This window comes from Pseudorca crassidens, chromosome 3 (genome assembly GCF_039906515.1).
Source record: "Pseudorca crassidens isolate mPseCra1 chromosome 3, mPseCra1.hap1, whole genome shotgun sequence".
Lineage (NCBI taxonomy): Eukaryota > Metazoa > Chordata > Mammalia > Artiodactyla > Delphinidae > Pseudorca > Pseudorca crassidens.
The window spans coordinates 91,748,593-91,771,926 of NC_090298.1; the positions used below are offsets into that span (position 1 = coordinate 91,748,593).

The 23,334-nt window shown below is 40.7% G+C and overlaps 2 protein-coding genes across 8 annotated transcripts in view; one reads left to right on the forward strand and one right to left on the reverse strand.

Annotated features, from left to right (window-relative positions):
* MCC (MCC regulator of WNT signaling pathway) overlaps positions 1 to 8,536 on the forward strand; it is a 464,176-nt gene extending 455,640 nt beyond the window's left edge. For all 7 annotated transcript variants that reach the window (XM_067731409.1, XM_067731408.1, XM_067731411.1 and 4 more), the window contains 2 exons: positions 4,371 to 4,493; positions 5,973 to 8,536. In XM_067731409.1, coding sequence (XP_067587510.1) covers positions 4,371 to 4,493; positions 5,973 to 6,153 — 304 coding nt within the window. In that variant the 3' untranslated portion in view covers positions 6,154 to 8,536. The remainder of the gene's footprint in view (positions 1 to 4,370; positions 4,494 to 5,972) is intronic.
* Positions 8,537 to 12,184: 3,648 nt separating this feature from the next.
* The window catches only part of DCP2 (decapping mRNA 2), a 50,580-nt gene continuing 39,430 nt past the window's right edge, over positions 12,185 to 23,334 (reverse strand). The window contains exons 10-11 of the mRNA XM_067731419.1: positions 22,055 to 22,106; positions 12,185 to 19,907 (exon numbers count right to left, since the gene is read on the reverse strand). Of these exons, the coding sequence (XP_067587520.1) occupies positions 19,744 to 19,907; positions 22,055 to 22,106 (216 nt within the window). The 3' untranslated portion in view covers positions 12,185 to 19,743. The remainder of the gene's footprint in view (positions 19,908 to 22,054; positions 22,107 to 23,334) is intronic.

The following is a 23,334-nucleotide window of genomic DNA, read 5'->3' on the forward strand; positions in this document are numbered from 1 at the left end:
TGCGGAGCGCAGGCTCAGTGGCCAGGGCTCACGGGCCCAGCCGCTCCGCCGCATGTGGGATCTTCCCGGACTGGGGCACGAACCCGTGTCCCCTGCACCGGCAGGTGGACTCTCAACCACTGCGCCACCAGGGAAGCCCTTGTCTTTTTTATAATAACCATTCTGACAGGTATGAGGCAATATCTCATTGTCGTTTTGATTTGCATTCCCCTGATGATTAGTGATGTCGAGCATCTTTTCATATGCCTGTTAGCCATCTGTTTGTCTTCTTTGGAAAAATGTCTATTTAGATCTTCTCTCTTCTGCTCATTTTTCTTTTTTTAATTTTCTCTTTCATTCAAACCCTGGCTTCTGCTCATTTTTTAATCAGGTTGTTTTTTTCCTATTGGGTTGTATGGATTCTTTATTTATTAGATACATGATTTGTAAACATTTTCTCCCATTCAGTAGGTTGCCCTTTCATTTTGTGGTTTCCTTTGATGTGCAGAATTTTAGTTCGATGTAGTCCCATTTATTTATATTTGCTTTTGGTGTCAGATTCAAAAAATCATCACCAAGATTGATGTCAAGGAGCTTACTGCCTGTGTTTTCTCTAGGAAGGAGTTTGATGGCTTCAGGCCTTACCAGGTCTTTAATCCATTTTGAGTTAATTTTTGTGTATGGTGTAAGACAGTGATCCGGTTTCATTCCCTTGCACGTAGCTGTCCAGTTCTCCCGAGACCATATATTGAAGAGACTGTTCTTTCCCCATTATACACACACACACACACACTTGGCTCCTTTATCATAAATTAATTGGGCTCCCTATTCTGTTGTATTGATCATGTGTCTCTTTTTATGCCAATACCGTGCTGTTTTGGTCACCTGGAGCACTTCTTTTTAAATTTATTTATTTATGGCTGTGTTGGGTCTTTGTTGCGGTGTGCGGGCTTCTCATTGCGGTGGCTTCTCTTGTTGCATAGCATGGGCTCTAGGCACATGGGCTTCAGTAGTTGCAGCACGCGGGCTCAGTAGTTGTGTCTCACGGGCTTAGTTGCTCTGCGGCATGTGGGATCTTCCCGGACCAGGGCTCGAACCCGTGTCCCCTGAATTAGCAGGCAGATTCTTAACCACTGCACCACCAGGGAAGCCCTGGAGCACTTCTTGAAACTGCACTTCCTGGCTCTCAACCCAAACCTACTGAATCAGAATCCAGGGATACCCCTGGTACTGTTACTATAAACACATGCTCTAGAGCAGCACTGTCCGCGAGTAACATCACATGAGCCACAAAGGCAAGCCATGATGTGTGTAACTACATTTTCTAGTAGCTACCTTAAAAACTGTAACGAACAGGGAAATTAACATATTTAGCCCAGTGTATCTAAAATATTATCATTTCAACATATAATCAATGTTTTTTCAGTTATTTTACCTTCTTTTTTTCATATTAAGTCTTCAAATTCCAGTGTGTATTGTACACTTACAGCACATCTCAGATCAGACTGGCTGAGTTTCAAGTGCCCAAATGGCCTCCTGACGCCTCTAGGCTGCGTGTGGGAAGCGGCCCTAGAGTTGCTACCGCACAGGGGTTTAGCGTTTGTCCAGACAAGCGACGCCAGAGGCATGACTCAGTACTGCAGGCGTCTGCCTGGCTCAAACAAAAACAGGTATAAAGTAACTCACGTTTTAGGTTTAAGTTTGAGGTTTAGCCTGTCTTTATAGCTTTAAATAAATCAGCATCATGGTTTTCTACCCTGGTGTTTGGACAGCAGTTCACTCCCATCTCCCTCCCTTCCGGAGGCCTAAGGGGTTCTGGGGACAGTTCTCAGCTCCCAGAGATGGCTCCCCACTCCCAGCCCTGTCCCCATCTCCCTTCACCCCCAGCCAGGGTTGGGCAGGGTCTCTGAGGGCCTCTCTTGCCTTCCTGGGTTCCATCCTCCATTGGAGCCTGCCAGTTCTGGAAGTTTCCCTCCAGTCCCCAGGGGCCTGGGCCCTTCGTTTTGCGGGAGCTGGGATTTCCACACTCGCCCTTTGGGGTTGGGGCAGGGATGCGGATGTAATTAGGGGGTGGGGAAGAAGCCGTATCACTCCAGGCAGTTTTATGTTGTGAATTTGAATTCATGGTTAGATTTTAAATTCTCTTCGTAATTTTCTTCTTTCCTTTTGCACTATTAATCGACTTCAGAATAAAGATAAAAGAATTTGAAACAGTAACAAAACGTAAAACAAATAACCCTTCCCTATTCTTTGTAGCCAGAGGGAAGAGGGGAGAAATCTTTCATGCTCTCCTAACTTTTCCTCAGCTGACGGAGGGCTGCCTGCAAGGCTGAGGGGATGGGCTGGGGAAGGAGGGAGGAACCGCCCTCTCGAGACCCATTCTCACTTACGGTGGGAAATGGTGCCACTCTGGGATTCCAGTGGGAAATGCAGCCAGATCTGAGATTTCCTGGTGGCCACTAGGGCCCAGGAGAAACCTCAGCAACCAGGAGGCACTAGCCGGAAGGCTCTGTGGGGGAGGGGGGGCCTCCAGCTCCCTTAGGGCTGGTGGGACGAAGTCACTGGGCGCTACGCACACTTATCCTCACTCACAGAAGCAGGCCTGGAGTTTTGTGTTGCAATTCCTTTCTTCATTAATGAATTTGGGAAGCTGGAACTGCACTTACAGTAGCTGGAGGCAGAAATGTTAAAGATTAGATACTTGAAAAGCCAGGAGGGGAGAACCAGGGCTGAACCACTGAGCACCTGTGAGTCCTCCCCTTCAAGGTCACCCCCCAGGCCCATCCTACAGGAAGCACAACTGAGACTCCGCACACACTTTACAAAAGCATCCAAAATTATAAACACTTCAAGCAACTCGAAATGAGTCAGGTAGGAAGTGAAAGCATCCGTCATCCCCCTTCCTGGAGTTCAGCACTGTTGAGTGTTTAGCCTTCTAGTCAGTCACTACAGTATATCAGCTATTCACACATTTTTGGTTGTTTCTGCAAACATGACATCCAATGGAACTCACCCTTTTCGCTTGACAGTGTATCAGCTGCTCTTCCGTGCCAGTGCACGTCAGCCTGCATGCTTTATTAACAGGGAAGAGCATTTCAAGAGAACCACTAGGAGACCCTGAGTGACTTAACCAGCCCCCTGGTTGTTTCCCATTCTTAAGCTTATAACCAGAGCTGAAGTGAATCCAACTGTCATCTCATGTATAGGAACCTACACTCATACTGTTTCTGTAAGGAAAATTCCTATAAAGTTTCTTAGTCAAGGGATGGGTTCATTTTGTATTTTGCTAGATGCTGGCAAATGCCTTCCAGAACCATCATGCTAATTTACATTCCTCATACACTCATGAGTTGTTTTTAGAGGAGTTTCTTCCATAAATCCTGGTTACTCGGTACGCTCCAAGGTATCCCATACCTTCAGTGACCTGTTTTAACAACTGTTGTCACTGTGAAACTATCCCCTTGCACGGCGCTCGGTACTCAGGATACATCAGGGAAGAAACCAAATAAGGTCCTTGCCGCCCTAGAGCCTGCATGCCGGTGGGGGCGTCTGCTGAGCAGATTACGACCGACTGTGCCGAGCGTGCCACGTGTGACAGAACAGAGTGGCACCGTGCCTGTGATGGGGACCTCAGGAGGGAGGAGGGCGGTCGGTAACGCCTCCCTGCCCAGGTCTGTGCTCTCAGGGGAATTAGAGGAAGGCAGTAAGCTGACTTGGACACCAAAAACCTCCTAAGTCACTTGTCTTGGGTCTCTGCAGTAGTAAAGACCCAATGGAACTTGAAGCCAGGGACTGGGGGAGTCGAATGAGCGCGAATATAACTTCCGTACTTGAAATGTGATCAAGGATGAGAATACCAGTTCTCCCTCTACCACGACCACACCTTTTTTTATTTTGCCCGGTAGGACTGTGTTGGTTTCATTGAGAAGGGACTCATCCCAGGTAGGCACCCAGGCCAGGTTTATACTCTTGAATCCCCGCATGGTTCAGGAGATGCTTAGCACACTTGGAAAAGAGCACAGAGACCAGGAACAGGGGTTTGTGGTCAGACTGCACTCTGCTTGCTGAGTATCTGGTCTGCCCACAGCAGGAAGGAACTTCTCCGTCTGGAAGACGAGAAACAACTTCCTGTCCTATTCCTTTGCAACACGCACTTAGATCTCTAAAGGGCCCTTATCATTAAAAGCAGACTCCAGCGGGCCTTCGAGACTGCGGTGGTGAGGTGTTCGGGCTCTGCAGAGGGGCGCTCTTGTGCTCTCTGGTGTCTCCCCTTTGGTCTGTACTCCTGCCTTTGGACTTGGCAGGCTAAGCCTTCCTCCTCTCTGCCAGGGCAGCAGCCATCTCCGTTCTCTCACGTTACTCACAACATGCTGCATCTCTCCTTGATACAGAGAAAAGAAGTTAAAGGCCAGAGTTCAGGAGCTGGTGAGTGCCTTGGAAAGACTCACCAAGAGCAGCGAAATCCGACACCAGCAATCGGCGGAGTTCGTTAATGACCTGAAGCGAGCCAACAGGTAAAGTCTCCGTTTGTAATCCACAGCAGTGCTTGGACTCATACACCAGGGAGAACGTTTCCATAATTGCTGGAAATCAGCTGTAGAGAACAGTGAATCCTCAGCTGTCTCCCTTAGAGCCTGACCTTCCCTAGGGTATGACTTCCCAGTGTTCCACAGAAACCTAAGAAACGCTCCGTAAGGACAAGTCCTTGGGTCAGATGTGTCTGGGAGATGCAGCAGACTGTGGTCCCTTCCTAACACTTCATATAGGAAAGGTTCTGAGAAGTCATTCAGTTTAAAAAAAAAAAAAAATCAGCCTATGTTTAAGCCAATGTTTTCAAAGCAAAACTGGCTACACAACTTTTTTTTTGAGCAGCATTCAAAAAGCGGGTGGAACACTTTAGGGAGCATTGCTCTAAGACAGCAGCCGCAAACGTTGTGGGCTCGTGACCCCTGTAAAAAAGTAAGGACCTCAAAGAGTTTTGTTCTTAAAAATTATCTGTCTTGATAAATTTCATTTGAGAAACTAAAACAAATTTTAAGTTTTTATTCATGTACAAAAAACCCCACAACTCACTACATAGAATACAAATGGCATTTATTTAAAAAATTACTATTTTCCAAAAAATAATTAAAAGAGTGGCACTGCTTCTACAATTTTACAAATATCTTTAATATTTGGTTTAATTCAGGACAGCTAGATTCTCACATCCGCTTCTCCAGGCAATATGTGGTTTTGAAACATACTGAGGAAACCCAGCTTCGTGTACATCTGTAGTTAGAAAATAAAGGACCTCACAGATTTCCCTCGAGAGGGCTTTGGGAATACTGGGGGTCGGTTCTCAGACTACACTTTGAGAACCTAACAGTATATGGAAGGGATCTGGGGTGCTGTTTTGGACCAGAGAGAGTATGGGGACTTACCTAGCTCTGGGCTCAGCCCCTGCCCTCTTCCCCCAGAGGCCTGTGTTTGGCTGGCAGCATTAGTAGCTTATGGCCTGTGTGCTCTGAATCCCGTCAGCCCAAAGCATAAAGGGAAACGGCTGGTGCCTCTCTGTCCTCATCCTAGGTGAGGTGACTTAGACTGCAGTGTGTGAGGAACTCCCTCCTGCAACTGCCACTTGACCATGCTGCAAGCAGCCATGGAACAGCAAGTAGATCCACTATTGGTATTTCCATGACAGATTTCTGGAATTCAGCTACCTTTTCTGCTTATCTGTTTTGGATGTGGCCAGTTTGGATTGTTGGTTTAAATCCCTCCCGATACGTTAGTGACAAGCCTCTAGCAGTCAGGCTGAATGAATCGTGGTTAAGTCAATACACGAGTGGCCGTGAGCGTTGAAATACCACTTGATTTCAAATTCTTACTGAAGAGGCTGAGTGTCCTCTGTCTGGAGTGGTACTTACTGGACCAGGTTACCCAGTGGGCAGGACAGTGTGCATCTCAGTGCTACTTAGGATAAATCTTCATTCTCATTTCCTTCTGTTCCCACATAGCAACCTGGTGGCTGCCTATGAGAAAGCAAAGAAGAAGCATCAAAACAAACTGAAGAAGCTGGAGTCTCAGATGATGGCCATGGTGGAGAGACATGAGACCCAAGTGAGGATGCTAAAGCAAAGAATAGCTCTGCTGGAGGAGGAGAACTCAAGGCCTCACACCAATGAAACTTCGCTTTAATCGGCACTCAGGCTCCACGGTTCTGTCCGTGGAGGCTAAAGTCTAGCAGGTCGCTGAGGAGAGAGGGGCCCCAGAGGACAGAGTAACCTGTTGGGAGAAGGAGAAAAGGGAAGGTTGGCAGGTAGGTCAGCACTTGGACAATGGAGTGCCCTGGACTCAGCCCTGGGGCGAGTGGCCCTGGGACGTGGTGTAGACTGTATCCAGAGGATCCTGCCCCTCCCCTCCTGGGCTGTGGACGGCGTGGGAACCCCTGCCGTGTGCGTGCCGGCTCCACAGGTCTTGCTTCTGCTTTCAGCACTGGCTCTATCACTCTCCCACCTTTCTGTTCTGGAACTTGTGCATTGGTGGTATAATCCAGGCATCACCTCTTCAAGATTTTCCATTCTTTTTTTTCTCTTTTTGGCAGACAGCAGCCTTATCTCTGACATCCCTAATTTCTCCTCTTTCCTTCTCCTTCAGGGGAAAACTGTCCCGGGGGTGGGGGGGGCAGGGGGGTGGTGCGGAGACCGTGCTCAGCATCTAGAAGAACTGCTGCTTTGTTTATTGCAGCCAGGCGTTGGTTTTCAAGTCCCAGGTATCAACATTTAAGACACAGGCTGTCACTCAGAGGTGTTCTGGGATGTCAAGCACAGGCGAATGGCACACAGGTGTTCCTTACAGTCCCAGATATGTTGAAGCTACAGGTAGAGCAGTTGGGTCTGAACAACTCTGTGTGGGAGGATGAGAACTTCCTTCACCTCTCACTGTGAAAGCAGGCCTGGGCAGGCAGCTCTCTTTAGACTGAGGTTTCCCCATCCTGGTGGAGCCTTATTAACAGCCAAGGCTTGGAGCTGAGAGAATCCCGTTGATACGAGTAAGGGAACTAAACTTTTGTCAGGAGCAGAGATGCATTCGTACTTTCCACCACCCCAGGGCACTACATAATTGCTGTTCTACACGAATCAAAGCTCATCCACATGAACATGTAGTTAGGTCTGGACCTGCCTCTATTGCTCTAAGGGCAAGAGGCAGGATGCTGAGTAGATAATGTTTTGCAGGCTACACTCCTCTTACAAAGGGCAGGGGGTGAGGGAAGGGCTGTTGAGGCCTCTTTTTATCCCCCAGAGACACGGTGATGGGTAGCATATGGTGTTTCAACAGGGGAAATTTCAAGCAAAATGCTGACAGGACTGGGCAGGAACAAAGTACCTGAATTCTTTCAGGAAGGGCTTCCATTTTAAAATCAATTCTTCATCCCTTTTCTACTATAACCTTCCCTGTTGCACCTTTCACTTTTTTCAGTTCTTCTGTCGCTGCCGTACGCTGACTGATACATCTTAAAGGACCACTTGCCATTTATTCTGTAGCACCTGAAGTCACCTATGAGAAATATGCCCAATGCCACAGTTCACTATGTTTTGCTTATGACCAGGTCACTGCATTCACTTCCCCGTGTCCATGAGCTGCTTTCAGAGGGCATGACACAAGTTCCTCAGCCTTCTGCACAACGGGGCAGGACACTCTAGCCACCATCTTGGAAGGCAGAGCAGTTCTATCCCAAAGCAACTACCCTTCTTTCTCAGGCCAGCAGTGAGGCTGCCCCATATTCAAAAAAAAAAAAAAAAAATCAACTGGTACCAGTGTGAAAGACCCAGCTTTTGGATGCTGTGAAGTACCCACTGGCTTGTGTTTCTATAAAATTCAGGTAAATTTGTTTCTGTAGAATCAGGTAAACTTGGTTCTTGTGACATTAAGTCAATTTTTACTCTTCGGATAGTTTCATTTTGTTACAAGGAAAATGATTTGGCTGAAAAGTGTGTGCAAAAAAAGGTGTAACAGATGAAATCATGGTTTTCCCCGTTTTTCCAACATGCCCAGGGAAAACGTCCTCCCTAAGCAAACCGGACTGTGCAAAGCGGGGAACCATTCGTGGCTTTCTCTTGTGTGATTGAACAGGTATCAAAACAGAGGGATGGTCTTCACTTTCACCAACACTAAAAAGTGTAGCTGATGCAGGGCCTCTGTCTACCATTCTTGTTGCTCCAAGTGAAAACAGAACCTGCTCTTCTAGGGTCATGGAACTCCTCCAGACCTGGGAAGTCTCAGCTCCTACATTATGAGCCCCAGTATTACTGAGCCTACTTGGCCTCATTTTGAGTTTATACTTCCGCGTAATACTTTCGGATATATGGTGGTTGGGTGAAAACTATTTCCCTGGCAAAACTGTTACTTTTATAAATGTGTAGAATAACAGCTATTAAATAGTTGATTGCCTTTCCTTATATTTTTTCACATACGCCCCGAAGACACAGTCCTTGTTGAAGGTGAACCTAGGGGCACTTGGTTATTATGTTAATTGCAGGGCTTACTAAAACCGCATTGATTAAATAAATGATTACAGGTGCCTGGATCATTTTCTTTTTTTATAACCTGAATTTTTCTTTCTAAATAGGAGCTGGTTTATATTAACATCTCCATCAGAGGTAAACAGTGATCCTGATTATAACTTGTACAAGGTTAAAAATGTTCCGACTTTCATATGTTTGTTTTAATCCTCAGTGGTTAACCCTTTTAGGCAGTCACCTTCGCTGTTCAGAGTTGTCTCTGGCTCTTAGAGAAATAGGCATGAGAAGAAAGGACCCATTTGAAAGTTCCCTTGGAGTATAATTTCCCACTACTACACTGAGGCAAAAATCTCAAGTAAAAGAGACTTCTGTCTGTTGCTGGAGTGCCATCAACACGTGCACCTACCAACCGGATCTGATGTTCTGCCGAACCCCATGTGCACCAGCTACCAAAACTGCCATGGAATTGTAGGCGGTAAGATTCCCTTTTGAGATTTACACCAAAAGCTACTGATGCTTATGTATCTTATGTGATCAGACAGTTGGGATTTATCATGTCCTCCCTACCTCAGAGGTACACTAGATGTTTTATCATTGCCAATGCAGATAATTAACTGTTGCATATTCACTCTCATCTGCTAGCATGTCAGGTTTCTGAAGTTAATATCCATGCTGCCTGAAACTGGAATGGTAGAATAATAAAAAATTAAGTGGCAGTTAAACATAATTGCTTAATCCTCCTGTGAGATAATGCATACCTTACTAAGTCTTCCTCTGAGCCTACAGCAAGACTTTACAGGGACATTCCCCTTCTCCAGGGAGGCAGTCCAAGTTAGAGCTGATGAGGCTTTCTTTTTAGGATGAGGATAGTAAAGATTTTACTATTCTAAGGAAAACCTGAAATCACAGGAAAGTCTCCTAGTTCCCAGCTGCATATAGATTACATTATTTCAAGTGAAAAAAATGCCTCATAATTACCCGATCTGGGCTGGATTGCCTATGTAGATGGCATAAATTGTCTCCTATGGCCCACAGAAATTATCCTGCAATTATTTTTTAATTCTATCAAATATCTTAAAGCTCTCAAGAGTTTGGGGTATCATGCTTGTGTTTTCAGTGAAGTAATGAGAAAGACTACAGAAGACACCCAAACTTTTATTATTATGACTTCTGAAAGCCCTAAGCTTTTTCCATAAACTATTTGCAAATGCATAGCTGGGATTATGGCTCATCCATGAAACTAAACTCTCTATAAAGTGAACAAAGGTCATGTTCCCTAAGTTTACAGCTGCACCTATTTGTAGATGCAGCAAACAGCTTTTAATTAGACAGTTTTTAGAGCCCAAAGGGGGAGAGAATTATGATGATTGAAATTTCTGAATTGAATTTTAATTAGGGTGCATCCTATAGGGTTGCCAAGGATTTTGTGGGTGGGGAGGAAGCATAAGTAACGTTTTTGTTTTTCTGCACCACGTGACAGCTTGGTAAAACAACACTGTAAAAAATTCTGAAAAAATCATGTAGCAATTATTTTTTTATTTCTCCAATGGAATGGCCTAGTTGACAGGAAATGATACTGTTACCACCTTTCACGGAGACTTGCTGGGCACTACTTTGCAGAGGCATCACTTGTTACAAAACACAAATTATGCCTTTGCTGTACACAATTCTTATTGAAGTCTATCAAAATCCTATAATAGTTAACTGAAATCCTGTGTTCACATAGGCCGGGCTGAACCTGTCACCTTCTGAAGTTCCTATTTCACACACTTGAAGTTAACTTTCTAACTAACTATACTTATTCACTAGGAGATGAATGGGGATGCCTTAGGCTGCCAAACACTAATTTTTCAGAATTGGCGCCAGAATTATCAATTAATATAATGCTGGCTGTAGCCACCACAGCATCACTGAGCACTCAGTGGCTGTTAAAACATTAAGGACGTGGAAAAGAATACAAGTTGAATAGCAGCTGTTCACGTATTCTCATTTTTTGCTAATTCTTGTGTAGAGAAAAATAGTTTCGCATACCGACAACTATTTTTGGTGAAGGGTTACATTGGATAAGTTGTCACATTGCATCTGAGTGAGATTTTGCATAGGACCAAGACAAGAAATCCTTCTGGCCCAGTAACAGCAACTGCTACTGGATCACCAAGGTTGCTACAAAATCATTTATCCACTAATCATCTGAAATACCAGCTCAGCAGTACAAAGCAAGCTAGAGACAAAATTCCCTCATACTGATGACCTGCTTAGTTATCCCAGCTCTACCGTTCACTTTTGCACTTTTTTGCAAATCAGATCCACGTGGAAAATGTTCTGTTTGTAGAACTCATAGTATTCACTTATAGTGCTCATGTCAGGACAGCCATTCGGGAGCCCCTAATGATCTGCTTCTCTTTGAACCCAGTGCAAAGATGATGAAACATGTTCACTTTTCTATGTCTAATCAATCAGTTTTTAGACATTGTCAAGACTTACTTTGCATGAGATTTTGTTTCCTATTATTTGAAAATGTGCTACTTTTAAGCTGCTTGAATGTACTGTCAGTTATTAAAGCACATGTGACTAAGTTTGCATTTGTCAGTATTGTTCTACTGTATTAAAGTCTCATTTTAAGGTTGCCCTTTAACACTGTACTATACCTTGTAATTTTTTCTTCACTTGTATGCTTTAAATGTTTCCAGATGCCTTTAGTTTTAGCTGCTGTAAAATAGCTTTGTGTTATTTGATATAGAATTGTTTAAAAAAAATCCATTTATTTATACAGAGACATTTATAATATTTTACAAACAATCTTATATTCTGAATAAAGATTTCTAATTCGATAATGTGCTTTAACTGTATTCACTGAAGGATACGGCTGTCCTGTAATACTGTGTGTCTAACATTTAATATCAAACATCGCAGGTTTCATAGTTACATCACGAGCCCTCATCAAAGCGGGAAACTACAAGACAGACTGTATTAGGTCAAAACGGCCAACAAACAGCCAAAAGAAACCTCATTTATCGCCAGTGTCTACTGGGCTGCCTTTTCTGATTTGGTATGAACGCAGAGTTAATTATCTATTGAAGGATCTGCATCTTTTCTTTAAAAGTTAATGAAAGAGGGAATATAACAAAAAGTTACTGAAAGAGGGACTATAACAATGAGCTGGAAAGTCACCCATGCCTCTAAAGAAGGATGATGAGCAGCTCTGCAAGGTGTCTGATGTTAGAATATTACTACAGTGTTGTCAGTTCTCATTATCAAAGCAAAGTACCTTTGACAGTAAGAGCATAACACCTTGGTTACTCTCCTTTCTTAAAATCTTAAATAAAAATTTCTATCATATCATACAGCTGCGGTCTCTAGTAGGGAAGAATGTATTTCTCTGACCCCTGAGATCCAAGGACTGGCAAGCATTCTATTTAGAAAACCAGGCTCTAATACAAATTGAAGAATTGTTGGATTTTATGTATCTAATTAACTCACAATATAACCTTGCTTTAAAAATCAACAACCAAACCATAAACTGAGATGGAGAATACATACCAGTTTTCATTTTTGCAGAGACGACACTCTACCCTTAATATTTCCTCCTATCAATCACATAACATACCTTTATCTCATACTTGTCATTTTTTTTACTGGTCCAGAGAGATGCAGCCAAAATATGAGCAACTTGCAACCTACAACAAGTATCAGTAGCAGAAGCCAGGTTAAGGTAGTAATTAAAACTGCCCAAGCAGCAAAATTTATTGATATTGCACTACAAAGATAAATTTAACATGATAATGTTTTTACAGAAAGCCAATATTTGATCAATCAACTGTAAAAATGTTTTAAAATACAAAGGAAACCTTCCATCATTCAAACCGTATTTAAGATAGAAGGTTTCTCATTTCTCAAATGGTGTTATTTACATCAAAAGCTTTCAAAAAGAGCATAACTGTTAAGACACAGGACTTTGTTCATTTTCTCAGTGGAGAATACAGCTGGCATTTCTAGTCAACTTTGGAAGTGCAGTAATCCTGCAAACATTTAAACTCCTGATTCATAAACATGAGTCACTGGAAATCCTTTACTTATGATAGACACACTCAATATAAGTGAAAAATCAATAGAAGTAAAATCCTTATCCTTTCATTAACACTGAGGGGAAAAGAGAAAACTATTCAGTCAGAATGTAATAAGCCCTGAAAACACAATAAGTAATACCACTCTAAAGGTTATCGGTTCATTGAACTATAAGGTGCACCAACAAGGCTGATTTGGGGGTTCCTTTTCTGCTTTTCCTAAATGTTTCACAATCAAAACAAGCACCAAAAACTTCATTACTGGGCTTCCCTGGTGGCGCAGTGGTTGAGGGTCTGCCTGCCGACGCAGGGGACACGGGTTCGTGCCCCGGTCCGGGAAGATCCCACATGCCGTGGAGTAGCTGGGCCCGTGAGCCATGGCCACTGAGCCTGCGCTCCGCAACGGGAGAGGCCACAACAGTGAGAGGCCCGCAAAAAAAAAAAAAAAAAACTTCATTACTACCATGGACAGAATCACTCCAATGGTTTACTTACACAGTCTTTCTCGAAACATTAAAATGCCCTAGAAGGTAAAGTAATAAAATGCTGCTATAATTAAGGTAAAAATTAAATGTTAAATCATTTTACATGAGACAAAAATTATTGCTGAATAAAGTTTACAAACCTATTTAGTTATCACATTGACTCTAAAGTTCAGTTTTCTCAAGTGGAATATCATGTTTAGCAAAACCATTTCATCAATTTTTTTCTACCAGATTTTGTCAGTCCATGACTCAGCATAAATATCTTCACCTTTTTCAGACTAAAACCTACCCCCAAGAAAACTGTTTTAAGACTACGTATGTTCCATGAACATTACCTAGTCTCCACAGCATCAAAGACACTTCAAATCTTGTTTTGGAAATAGGCAGGAAATATAAAGAAATCAATTCTTATTCCCTTTCCCATCCAAACTAAACTGGATGGTCACTTTAGTTAACACATGAACCATAATTCCATTTGATTAATCATTTTATTCTGAAATAAGACTTTTAAATTTTCATTAAACAGGTAAAATTAAAACTCTGAGTTGTATGAATCAATATTTAGCAAAGATGAATTTTTTATAAAGTATTAAGCTAATGAGCAAACTTCAAAAACAATTAGAAAAAATATGTATATTGTGCATATATATATACACAAATATATGTATATGCAAAATAGTTCATGGTTTTATTTTCCTTCCCTATTTATTACTGAAGAAAAACAGTTTATAATATTTATAAAATGGAAGTCAGGTTACCTGTCTCCTGTCCTAACTTTGAAATGAAATTAGCAAAAAAGTAAAAGAATCAGTTCTTTGGGCTCTCGCATTTGAAATTAAAAGGTACTTGTGCAAGATCCAAACACAAACCTAAAATGACCACCAGAGACAGCAGTGCCCTAGGACAGTAGTGAAATGCACAAAGAAACTCTGCAGATAGGTCTTTTGTGCTTTTCTATCAGTGCATATCGTATGTGTTAAGACATGAAGAGTACGGCTATTCATTTGTTCCAAAAGTATTCAATATTAACACATCTAACTAACCAAACTGCTGAGGAATAGTTACTACCTTTCTCAATTTCATTCACAATTGAGAACCTTTGCTTCCATTTCCTGCCATCCACAATCTATTCCTAAATATCACAAAAGCATAGTAAGCGAAGATATCATTTTACAAAGATCTAGCTAATATCTTAAAGCTTAAGAAATGACTAACAATGAAGATTTGTGCCAAAAATGTCTCACACCATCGTTTGCAGCTATAGATTGTTTTAGAAACTCAGATTCAATTCATTGTAAGTACACTAAAATGTTACATCCTGTCAAAAAGTCCACAGCCGAAGAATGTTAACTGAGACCTCTCAAAGACCAGCAGAATACTGCCCATTTTGCCCTAGAACTACAGAGAAGTTTCCTTTGTTCCCAAACCAATGTGACAGCTACCTGCATGAGAGACTAAAATAAAATAGCACAGGCATCCACAGCCCTCCTAACTGCTCATGGCCCAACGGTCAAAGTTAAGATGCAATCACTGCTTGTAAATTCCCACAGGGGCAGATACACAATAGGGATGCATCACAAGGAAAAAAAAAAAGATTCTTTTACCGAAAGAGAAAAATCGACACGGGGTGGGCACTGAGGGGGCGGGGGGGAGTAGGGACAGGGTACAGGTGGCATGGGACAGACTCAATGGCCGCTTCCTGATCAGTCACCCCAGAAAAGGGATTAAGAAACAACAGGTCTTCAAACAGCACTCACCGGACAGAGGCCAATAACCAAAAGAACACCCAAACACCAAAAAAGCATCAAGTATATGTTCAGGGCCTTATTCTTCCACTGGACTGAAGGATTAAAGGCTACTAACAGGAGGGTCCACGCAAAACGAAGTTACAAACATAGGCAGTTGACTTCTGCATTCAGTCCCAGTCCCTTTCCCAGAGCACACTTGACCAGCACTACACAGCTAATGCAACCTTGTTAAGGTTAATTCCTCTTAGATTGTGCTTTTAAGCTACCATAGCTAGACCATGACCTCTGCTAACAACAGAAGACCCAAGACAAATGAAATCTCTTTACTGGTGATTTCATAAGGAACCCAGATTAAAGAGTCAATTATGAATGTTTTCTCAAGATAAAACTTTCATAATTTATCGTAGTTTTTTGTTTACACTTCTCTGTACCTTATGTTAAAGTCTGAGCAACAAAGCTGGTGGAAGCCAACACTTCAAGTCCACTCCCAGGCAGGGGAGGTAGCTTTACTCTGTTCCCTAGCTACAGACCACCAATTCAGTAATAAATACTGTCTGCAACAGGAAACTAGACGGAAAGCATCACTATTCAGGACAAATATATGGCTACCATGTGAAGGGACTATGACACACAGCTGATTACGGCTGTGTATACTCTGGGTTGCGTTCCTGTAAGAAAGCCGTGTACTTCTAATCAGCATAGGAAGGACCAGACTCCCAAACACTGATCATTATTAAAGTGAGAAAAATTACATTAGATTTACTGGATTGCTTGGCAACCATACTTAGAAAAAATTATACCCAGAGCCAGAAAACGCTTGGTAATGGCCACATATATTAGACTCTGCTTGGGCTAGGCAATGATCACATTTCTAGCCTCGTGCATCATACAGCACTCAATAATTGATTTTATCTTCTAAAATTTCTTCTTCATGCTTTCTTTGCCCAGCAACTATAGCTATCTTCTTCCTTCAGGGCACTTTTATTCTATAATAATAAACCTATCATATTTTTTGAAACTGCAATCCAGAACTCTACTTTGAAAGCATTAGACAGAACCTACACTGTCCATCTGCAATCTGCCATCTTTATGACAGAGGAGTACAAACTTCAAGAGCAACTCAATTCTAAGAAGAAAAAGATGCTGAGAAAGCCCATCATAATCTCATTTTTAGAATTCTTGGCAACTATACAAATATATCTTAAAGTCTACGGACAGAATACAAAGTAAGGAACTCTAGGCTTTACCAAATGATCAGGAATAAAGTTTAACAAAACTGTTACTTACTAACACCCGTTTACCTAGAGACAGGTACTTACAGAGTATTGATACCTTCAGACGGAACAAGACTTTGTCCTGCTCACCATTAATCTAAAGTTACAGTGACACGTGAGCCCCCTTCCCCAGGCTAGAAAATATCCAAGTCAGAATTGCTAGGTAACACTTATTTTTCTTCAATCAGAAAAATGTTAACAAATCTGACCTTTTAACTATGATTAATATGTGAAGAAAACACTGCCTCAGGGAATACAAAGACAATAGATGTCAATCAAAACAAAATCTCTGAGTGGGCAGAGGGAGGTCCACTGGTACAAAAATAAAGATAAAAAGCCAAGAGATGTCATCAGAGTAAGAAAAATAACTCGGCAAAAAGTCTAATTTTTTAACTAACTTTGCTCCTTACCGTTCAAGTTAACTGTTGGAAGCAAACAAAAAAAAAAGGTGAGGGAATACGTAATGAAATGTTTTTAATTTTTTAAATGTACATATGCAGTCAGACCTGAACTTTTCTAAAGACTACCACAATGTATTAAGTTTTATAGAAAAATTTAATCCTGTGGAAGGATGCTATTCACTTAGATTTGAGGAGTTTTTTGATATTAACATACAAATTACTAAAGACTTAAAAGACAAAATACCAACCCAATAAAATTTTGTTATACATCTTCATCATCTGTACTTACTAATTGATATGTAATAGAAAAATAAGGATATCCATGTTCAAAGCAGCAAGCAGTGACCACCATTCCTTTACAGCACAGGAAACTCACCTTTATATATAACCATGAAAAAGCAACTTAATTTTCAAACATCTTCATTCAAATTTCACCCATGCTAAAAGAGCTCTATTAGGTTCTCACACTTCCCCAGATGCTCACGTCTCAGGAGAGCATCACGGTTTGTAATCCTAAAACCATTCATTTGCTATTTCTGAACAAAAATTTTGAAAGCATGTAAACCATACCCCTATCTTCTGGATTACAATGGTTAAGTACAAAAACAATTCATTGACCATCTTACAAATCACTACAGTTACACATAAAAGCACCTAAGAAATTTTAAAAAATAAAAGATTCACAGTGCACTGAACCTTGGAACATATAAGGCTGGAACATAAGAACACTGAAAAAGTGGATTCGAAAGACCTGTTCTCTCAAAGACATAAAACATAATGAAGCCAACCCAACACTTTTCTCATCTAGCTTCTTAAAACGCAGCACACAGAAGTCAAGTACTGCATATTCAGCACTCTCCTTTATCACTTGATTTCTTCAAACCGTGCTAAAATTTCTCAATCGAGAAAGCTAGTTCTATGCTAAGCATGGCCTTTCTCAAGGTAACCTGAACACTGAGAAACTTAATACACAGGTTTGAGGGAATAAGTATAGCAGAAGTACATAAAACATGTACATCCAACTTATACATTTTCTGCATAGTTAAGTCACATCACACACATAAACTTTAAATCGCATCTTTTAACATTTTTTTAAATCTCAAACTGTCAAGAAAGCTAAAAGCCTCAAGTTACCAAAGTTCCATTCCAACAAGACCCTTATTTTGTTCCACCCACAGTGCATTAAATGAAGCAGCACAACAGCAATAATATTTAACCATAGTTAAACTACCATTATCGAAAAGAGATCATCTGTTGGTTCCTGAAAAGGCTCAACACCATTGGAGGCCATACTTCTGGTAACTAATCTCTTCTGCTTTAGTATCGAGAGCTGAAAGTTCCAACTTGAGGCACCAGAAAGACTGACCAAAGCACTCACTTAAAAAGGGAAAACCCCTACAAAAATCACTAAAAATTAAAGTTTCCAGATAGCAGTAAATGAGTGAAAATGATTTACCTGCCAGGCAAACAGTTTTCACTGTTTCTGTTCATAATTTAACAGAAATCTGGAATGCTGGGACCAACTAAAAATATGGCTCAAGGAGACCCAAGCAAAGCAGCTGTATTTTTGGAAAGAACAGTTAAGAGCTTCCTAATGCAATCATATAATGCATTTTTAAAAGGTCACAGAAGCATTCACAAATTTGTCACATTAAAAGACGCAGGATTGTGAGTAACCTAATTCTAAACACACTGCTATAACTGAATTATCCTGCTTAGCACCAGGAGGGTGACACTTGTATTAATAAATAGAATTTCTCCTTTAAAATCAAGCCATTGAAAAGCTAAAGCAAATTAATACCAAGTGAACTCCTTACAATAGCACTTCTTTTGAAAGTCCCACCGGGTTAAATAGAACCCCTATTAAATAGGCTATCTATACAGAATAAAGATTTCTACAATAAAATTTACAAGCAGAGATATATTTTGTGGATACCACATGTAAAAAAGATTTTTAAAACCCACATGACAGAAGCACACGCACGCATATGCTCACACTCTCCCCGCAACCCCCAAAGAAACACCTTCAATGAGGTTAGAAGCAGCCCAAACACTAAAGCCCCTTAAAGCCCTGGTGATTGTCCTCAATTATATAGCTAAAATCCTTCTTTAAATGGGCACTGCCATCCTTATTTGGATTTAAGAATCCTAAAGGAGCAAAATACATTCCTAGGAGTGAATTATACACGTTACTTCCGTGTTCTGATCCTCCCCTAGTGAAATGCTTTATCTGTACTTGGGTACACTGCATACCCTTCCCTTTGGCTCCATCATCTAGGGGCTTCATGCTAATAAAAGTGTGTCAGTCTCTGCTACTACTGCAAATTGAAACCTAATATAACATCAGTTTCCAGAGATCAACACTGAGATGCAATGTAAAACCTAATAATGTCAGTATTCCATACATATTTACACAACTTAATACAGAATAAAGTTTCACAAGAACAAAATCATCATATGATACTAAGGGGCTGGCAGCAGGATGGTGCAGATGTGACCAAAGCAGTTTCGGGGTCCCAGCCCCCGTGCTCTCTCCCCACTACCCTCTCTCTCTCCGCGGTCTCCCAGGTTCACTGACTGCACACAGCACAATTCAAAATTAGAGCATCAACTCCCCGCCCAACCAACTCAGTCCCTCTCCAGGCTGAGGACTTTGTCCTTTAATGAAGTGCTGAGAGTTCATTTTGAACATGAACATTGTATAGCAGATGCTGACTCTAAATAAAACCTTAACAAAACTCCTAGCAGAGGAGGATTAGAAAACCTAAGTGGTTAGAAGCAGAGATAGGCACAAAATGCCACCAAAGCAGATGACCTGCAATCTTGACTTCTGTGACATTTCAGCTCTTGTATTCATTTAATAATTGTGTATTTTAAGTTTCTTTTAAAATTTTCAATATAAGGAAACTAGTAGTTATCAATACAATCACTGTAATGGGTTGATGGAGCATTCCCATTAACTTAGCTGTTAGTGATGACTCAAACACTATTTTCTTGACCAGAATACAAAATAAAAACCATAATCACACAGAAAAAAATGCCCTCATAAAAAGCAACTTAAATTCATTAGCCAAACACTGAAAAGGTACGTATGTATAAAAAGTTATAACTGCATTTACAGTGCAAACTCATGTTTCTTTCTACTCTCTCTTCTGCACATAGAACATCTCTTCAGAAACATCATTGCCTCCCTGCATTTCTTTAAAACACCTGAGAAAGGTAAGGCTCAAAGAGACACCCACTCAAATGCAACAAGTCTCTGATCTTGGAACTTCCACAACACATTTGTTGCTATCAAAGGTCCAAGATTTTCATTATAGCATTATGGTCAAACTTGAAACTCAAAAAGGCTCTGGATGAAAAGGGGAACTTGCAACGTCCATTACATGCCACAGACTGGCCCTCGGCATGTTCTAGCAACTGGTCTTCACCGGAGCAAGGTAAGTCATATACAGCATCTGCTTAAAAAACAAAATAAATAAGCTCAGTAACAGTAAGAAATCAAATCTTGCCCTTCACCTTTTGTTATAAAGGAATCCATGTGCAGTATATATTCATCTCCCCACACTCTAAATCTAACCTAAGTAGAACCACCAAGGTATCTTCCTTTCCCTAAACTGGTACTCAAGTGAATTTCTAATCTATTATTGCTTATTCCAAACAAACATTCAAAATCTTAATCTCAGCCTTTATTTTAAGACCCTTAATATTCACCTGCTTTCAAAAATGGGCATACCTAGGGACTTCCCTGGTGGTGCAGTGGTTAAGAATCCGCCTGCCAATGCAGGGGATACGGGTTCGAGCCCTGGTCCAGGAAGATCCCCCACATGCCACGGAGCAACTAAGCCTGTGCGCCACAACTACTGAGCCTGCAAGCCACAACTACTGAGCCCATGTGCCACAACTACTGAAGCCAGCACACCTAGAGCTCGTGCTCCACAACAAGAGAAGCCACTGCAATGAGAAACACGTACACTGCAATGAAGAGTAGCCCCTGCTCACCACAACTAGAGAAAGCCCGTGTGCAGCAACGAAGACTCAACACAGCCAAAAATAAATTAATTTTAAAACTGGGCATACCTTTGTTTACCACCTATATTTGTATTTTGTGCCAACATAAGGGGAGCTTCTTGATAGAGATCAAAATGTAAACATTATAAAGATTATAATTACAATGTAAGATCTGTGAAGATTCCAATTCTAGAAAAATAAAGCTGGAGGTTATTAAATATTCAGTGAGTATGTCAACCTAAAGAAAAATCCAAATTTTCAAAATCATAGTACAACAGAACTCCAACTTATCAGGGCTTTTTTTTTTCCCCTTAAAGTAGAACAGGGACCTGACCAGGAAAGTAGGTTTGGAATAGACACCAAAAGGTTGAGGCAGAAATAAAGTCTGATACGAGGTTTCCCAGGATAAGAACACTTTTATACTTCCTTCTCAAGACAACTCAAAATTTTATATATCTGAATCATGCCTAACTAAGTTGGATATACATTATACTGTGCCTTCTTTAATGTTCCTAAACATATGGCTTTTTAAAGATTTTGTGAAATAATTGATTTCTGAAGTTACATTACTTCAACTATCAGCCTATCATGCCCACACCACCTAAGGTGGCCAGAAAAGTCCAACTAAGAGGAATTCTACCACCATAACTTAATGATAGTTCCAACTTCTTACACTTAATTTTCCAAAACAGGGTTAAAGGATCTCTCTCTCTGTTTTTTTCCTGGACGTGCCGCAGGCATGTGTGATCTTAGTTCCCTAACCAGGGATCGAACCCACGTTCCCTGCATTGGAAGCACGGAGTCTTAACCACTGGACCACCAGGGAAGTCCCCAAAGCATCTCTTTTAATATAGCTTCTATCTTGCTTAAATCATAAACAGTAATGCAAGAAAATATAATTATAATGCTTTTCAATTCTTAAGAGTTTTCTATATGAAAGCCTTAAATCTAGATGGTAAATAAATGCTTACCTACTGCACAGAGAATTTCATACCATTCAAAACAGGACCGAAGAAAAAAATAGCCTACTGCACTTCCAAATGACATCTATTAAATCAGTATTTACAAAGAGCTTTCTACATTCCTCAACATTACTTTCCAAATCAGATCACACACCTACTCTTCATAACTGAGGGTGGAGAAGTTCCAAATGTCATTTTAATAAAAGCTATCCTTAGTACCATCTTAACAAGTTGATCATTACCTCAAGTAAGGGGGAAATGTTTCCCTTCTGAAGTTAGCACTCCCCTTACATATATGTGAGAATGAGGTTTCTCCTCACCATTATGTTACTTGGGTCTACTCCCTGTCTAACCCTTAAGCAATTATTTATTTATTTACAATATTCATGCACAGCACCAAGGCTTCACATTCGCAAAAGAAATAGCACAGTGAAAGGGCAAATAATTTAAATAAATTTATTTTAGGCAGTTTCATATTTAGAGAACTTGACCATATATATGAACTCTCTACAGACCATGTGCAACTCTTTCAGCTTATCTATCACAGTTCGTCATGCACCACTAAAATCAAGGTTACTTCAAAACCAAACCAAATCCCAACCAGCAGAAATTTTAAAAAGAAAATGACTTGCCTGTTTCAAAAGTATCCTGAAGCTTTCGTGGATGAAGTTTTTTTTCACATTTCTATTAAAAAACACAAACACACAACATACCATCTCCAGTTATTTCAATTATAAATAAGGAGATATAGTATCAAATTTCTCAGGAAGAGAATTAAACCATATAATCACCATGCCCACCTTGCATTGGTATTTTTAATTTTATTTTTATTTTTTTAAGCCTAAAACTGTTTTTAGCTCTTGAATACACATACAATATGGAAACACCAGAAAACAAGAAAATTATTCATTAAATTTCTCAACCCAGAGATAATTACTATTAACACTCCAGTACATCTTTCCAGCTTTTTTTCTATGAAGATATGTGTGAATGTATTTTCATATAATTATGTAACAAACAGAATTATTCTATACATAGTATTCTATAACCCATTTTTTAACATCTTTATTGGAGTATAATTGCTTTACAATGGTGTGTTAGTTTCTGCTTTATAACAAAGTGAATCAGCTATACATATACATATATCCCCATATCTCCCCCCTCTTGCGTCTCCTTCCCACCCTCCCTATCCCACCCATCTAGGTGGACACAAAGCACCGAGCTGATCTCCCTGTGCTATGCGGCTGTTTCCCACTAGCTCTCTATTTTACATTTGGTAGTGTATATATGTCCATGCCACTCTCTCACTTCATCTCAGCTTACCCTTCCCACTCCCCGTGTCCTCAAGTCCATTCTCTACATCTGCGTCTTTATTCCTGTCCTGTTCCTAGGTTCTTCAGAACCACATTTTTTTAAGATTCCATATATATGTGTTAGCGTACAGTATTTGTTTTTCTCTTTGACTTACTTCACTCTGTATAACAGACTCTAGGTCCACCCACCTCATTACAAATAACTCAATTTCGTTTCTTTTTATGGCTGAGTAATATTCCATTGTATATATGTGCCACATCTTCTTTATCCATTCATCTGTTGATGGACACTTAGGTTGCTTCCATGTCCTGGCTATTGTAAACAGAACTACAATGAACATTTTGGTACATGACTCTTTTTGAATTATTGTTTTCTCAGGGTTTATGCCCAGTAGTGGGATTGCTGGGTCATATGGTAGTTCTATTTTTAGTTTTTTAAGGAACCTCCATACTGTTCTCCATAGTGGCTGTATCAATTTACATTCCCACCAACAATGCAAGAGGTTCCCTTTTCTCCACACCCTCTCCAGCATTTATTGTTTGTAGATTTTTTGATGATGGCCATTCTGACCGGTGTGAGATGATATCTCATTGTAGTT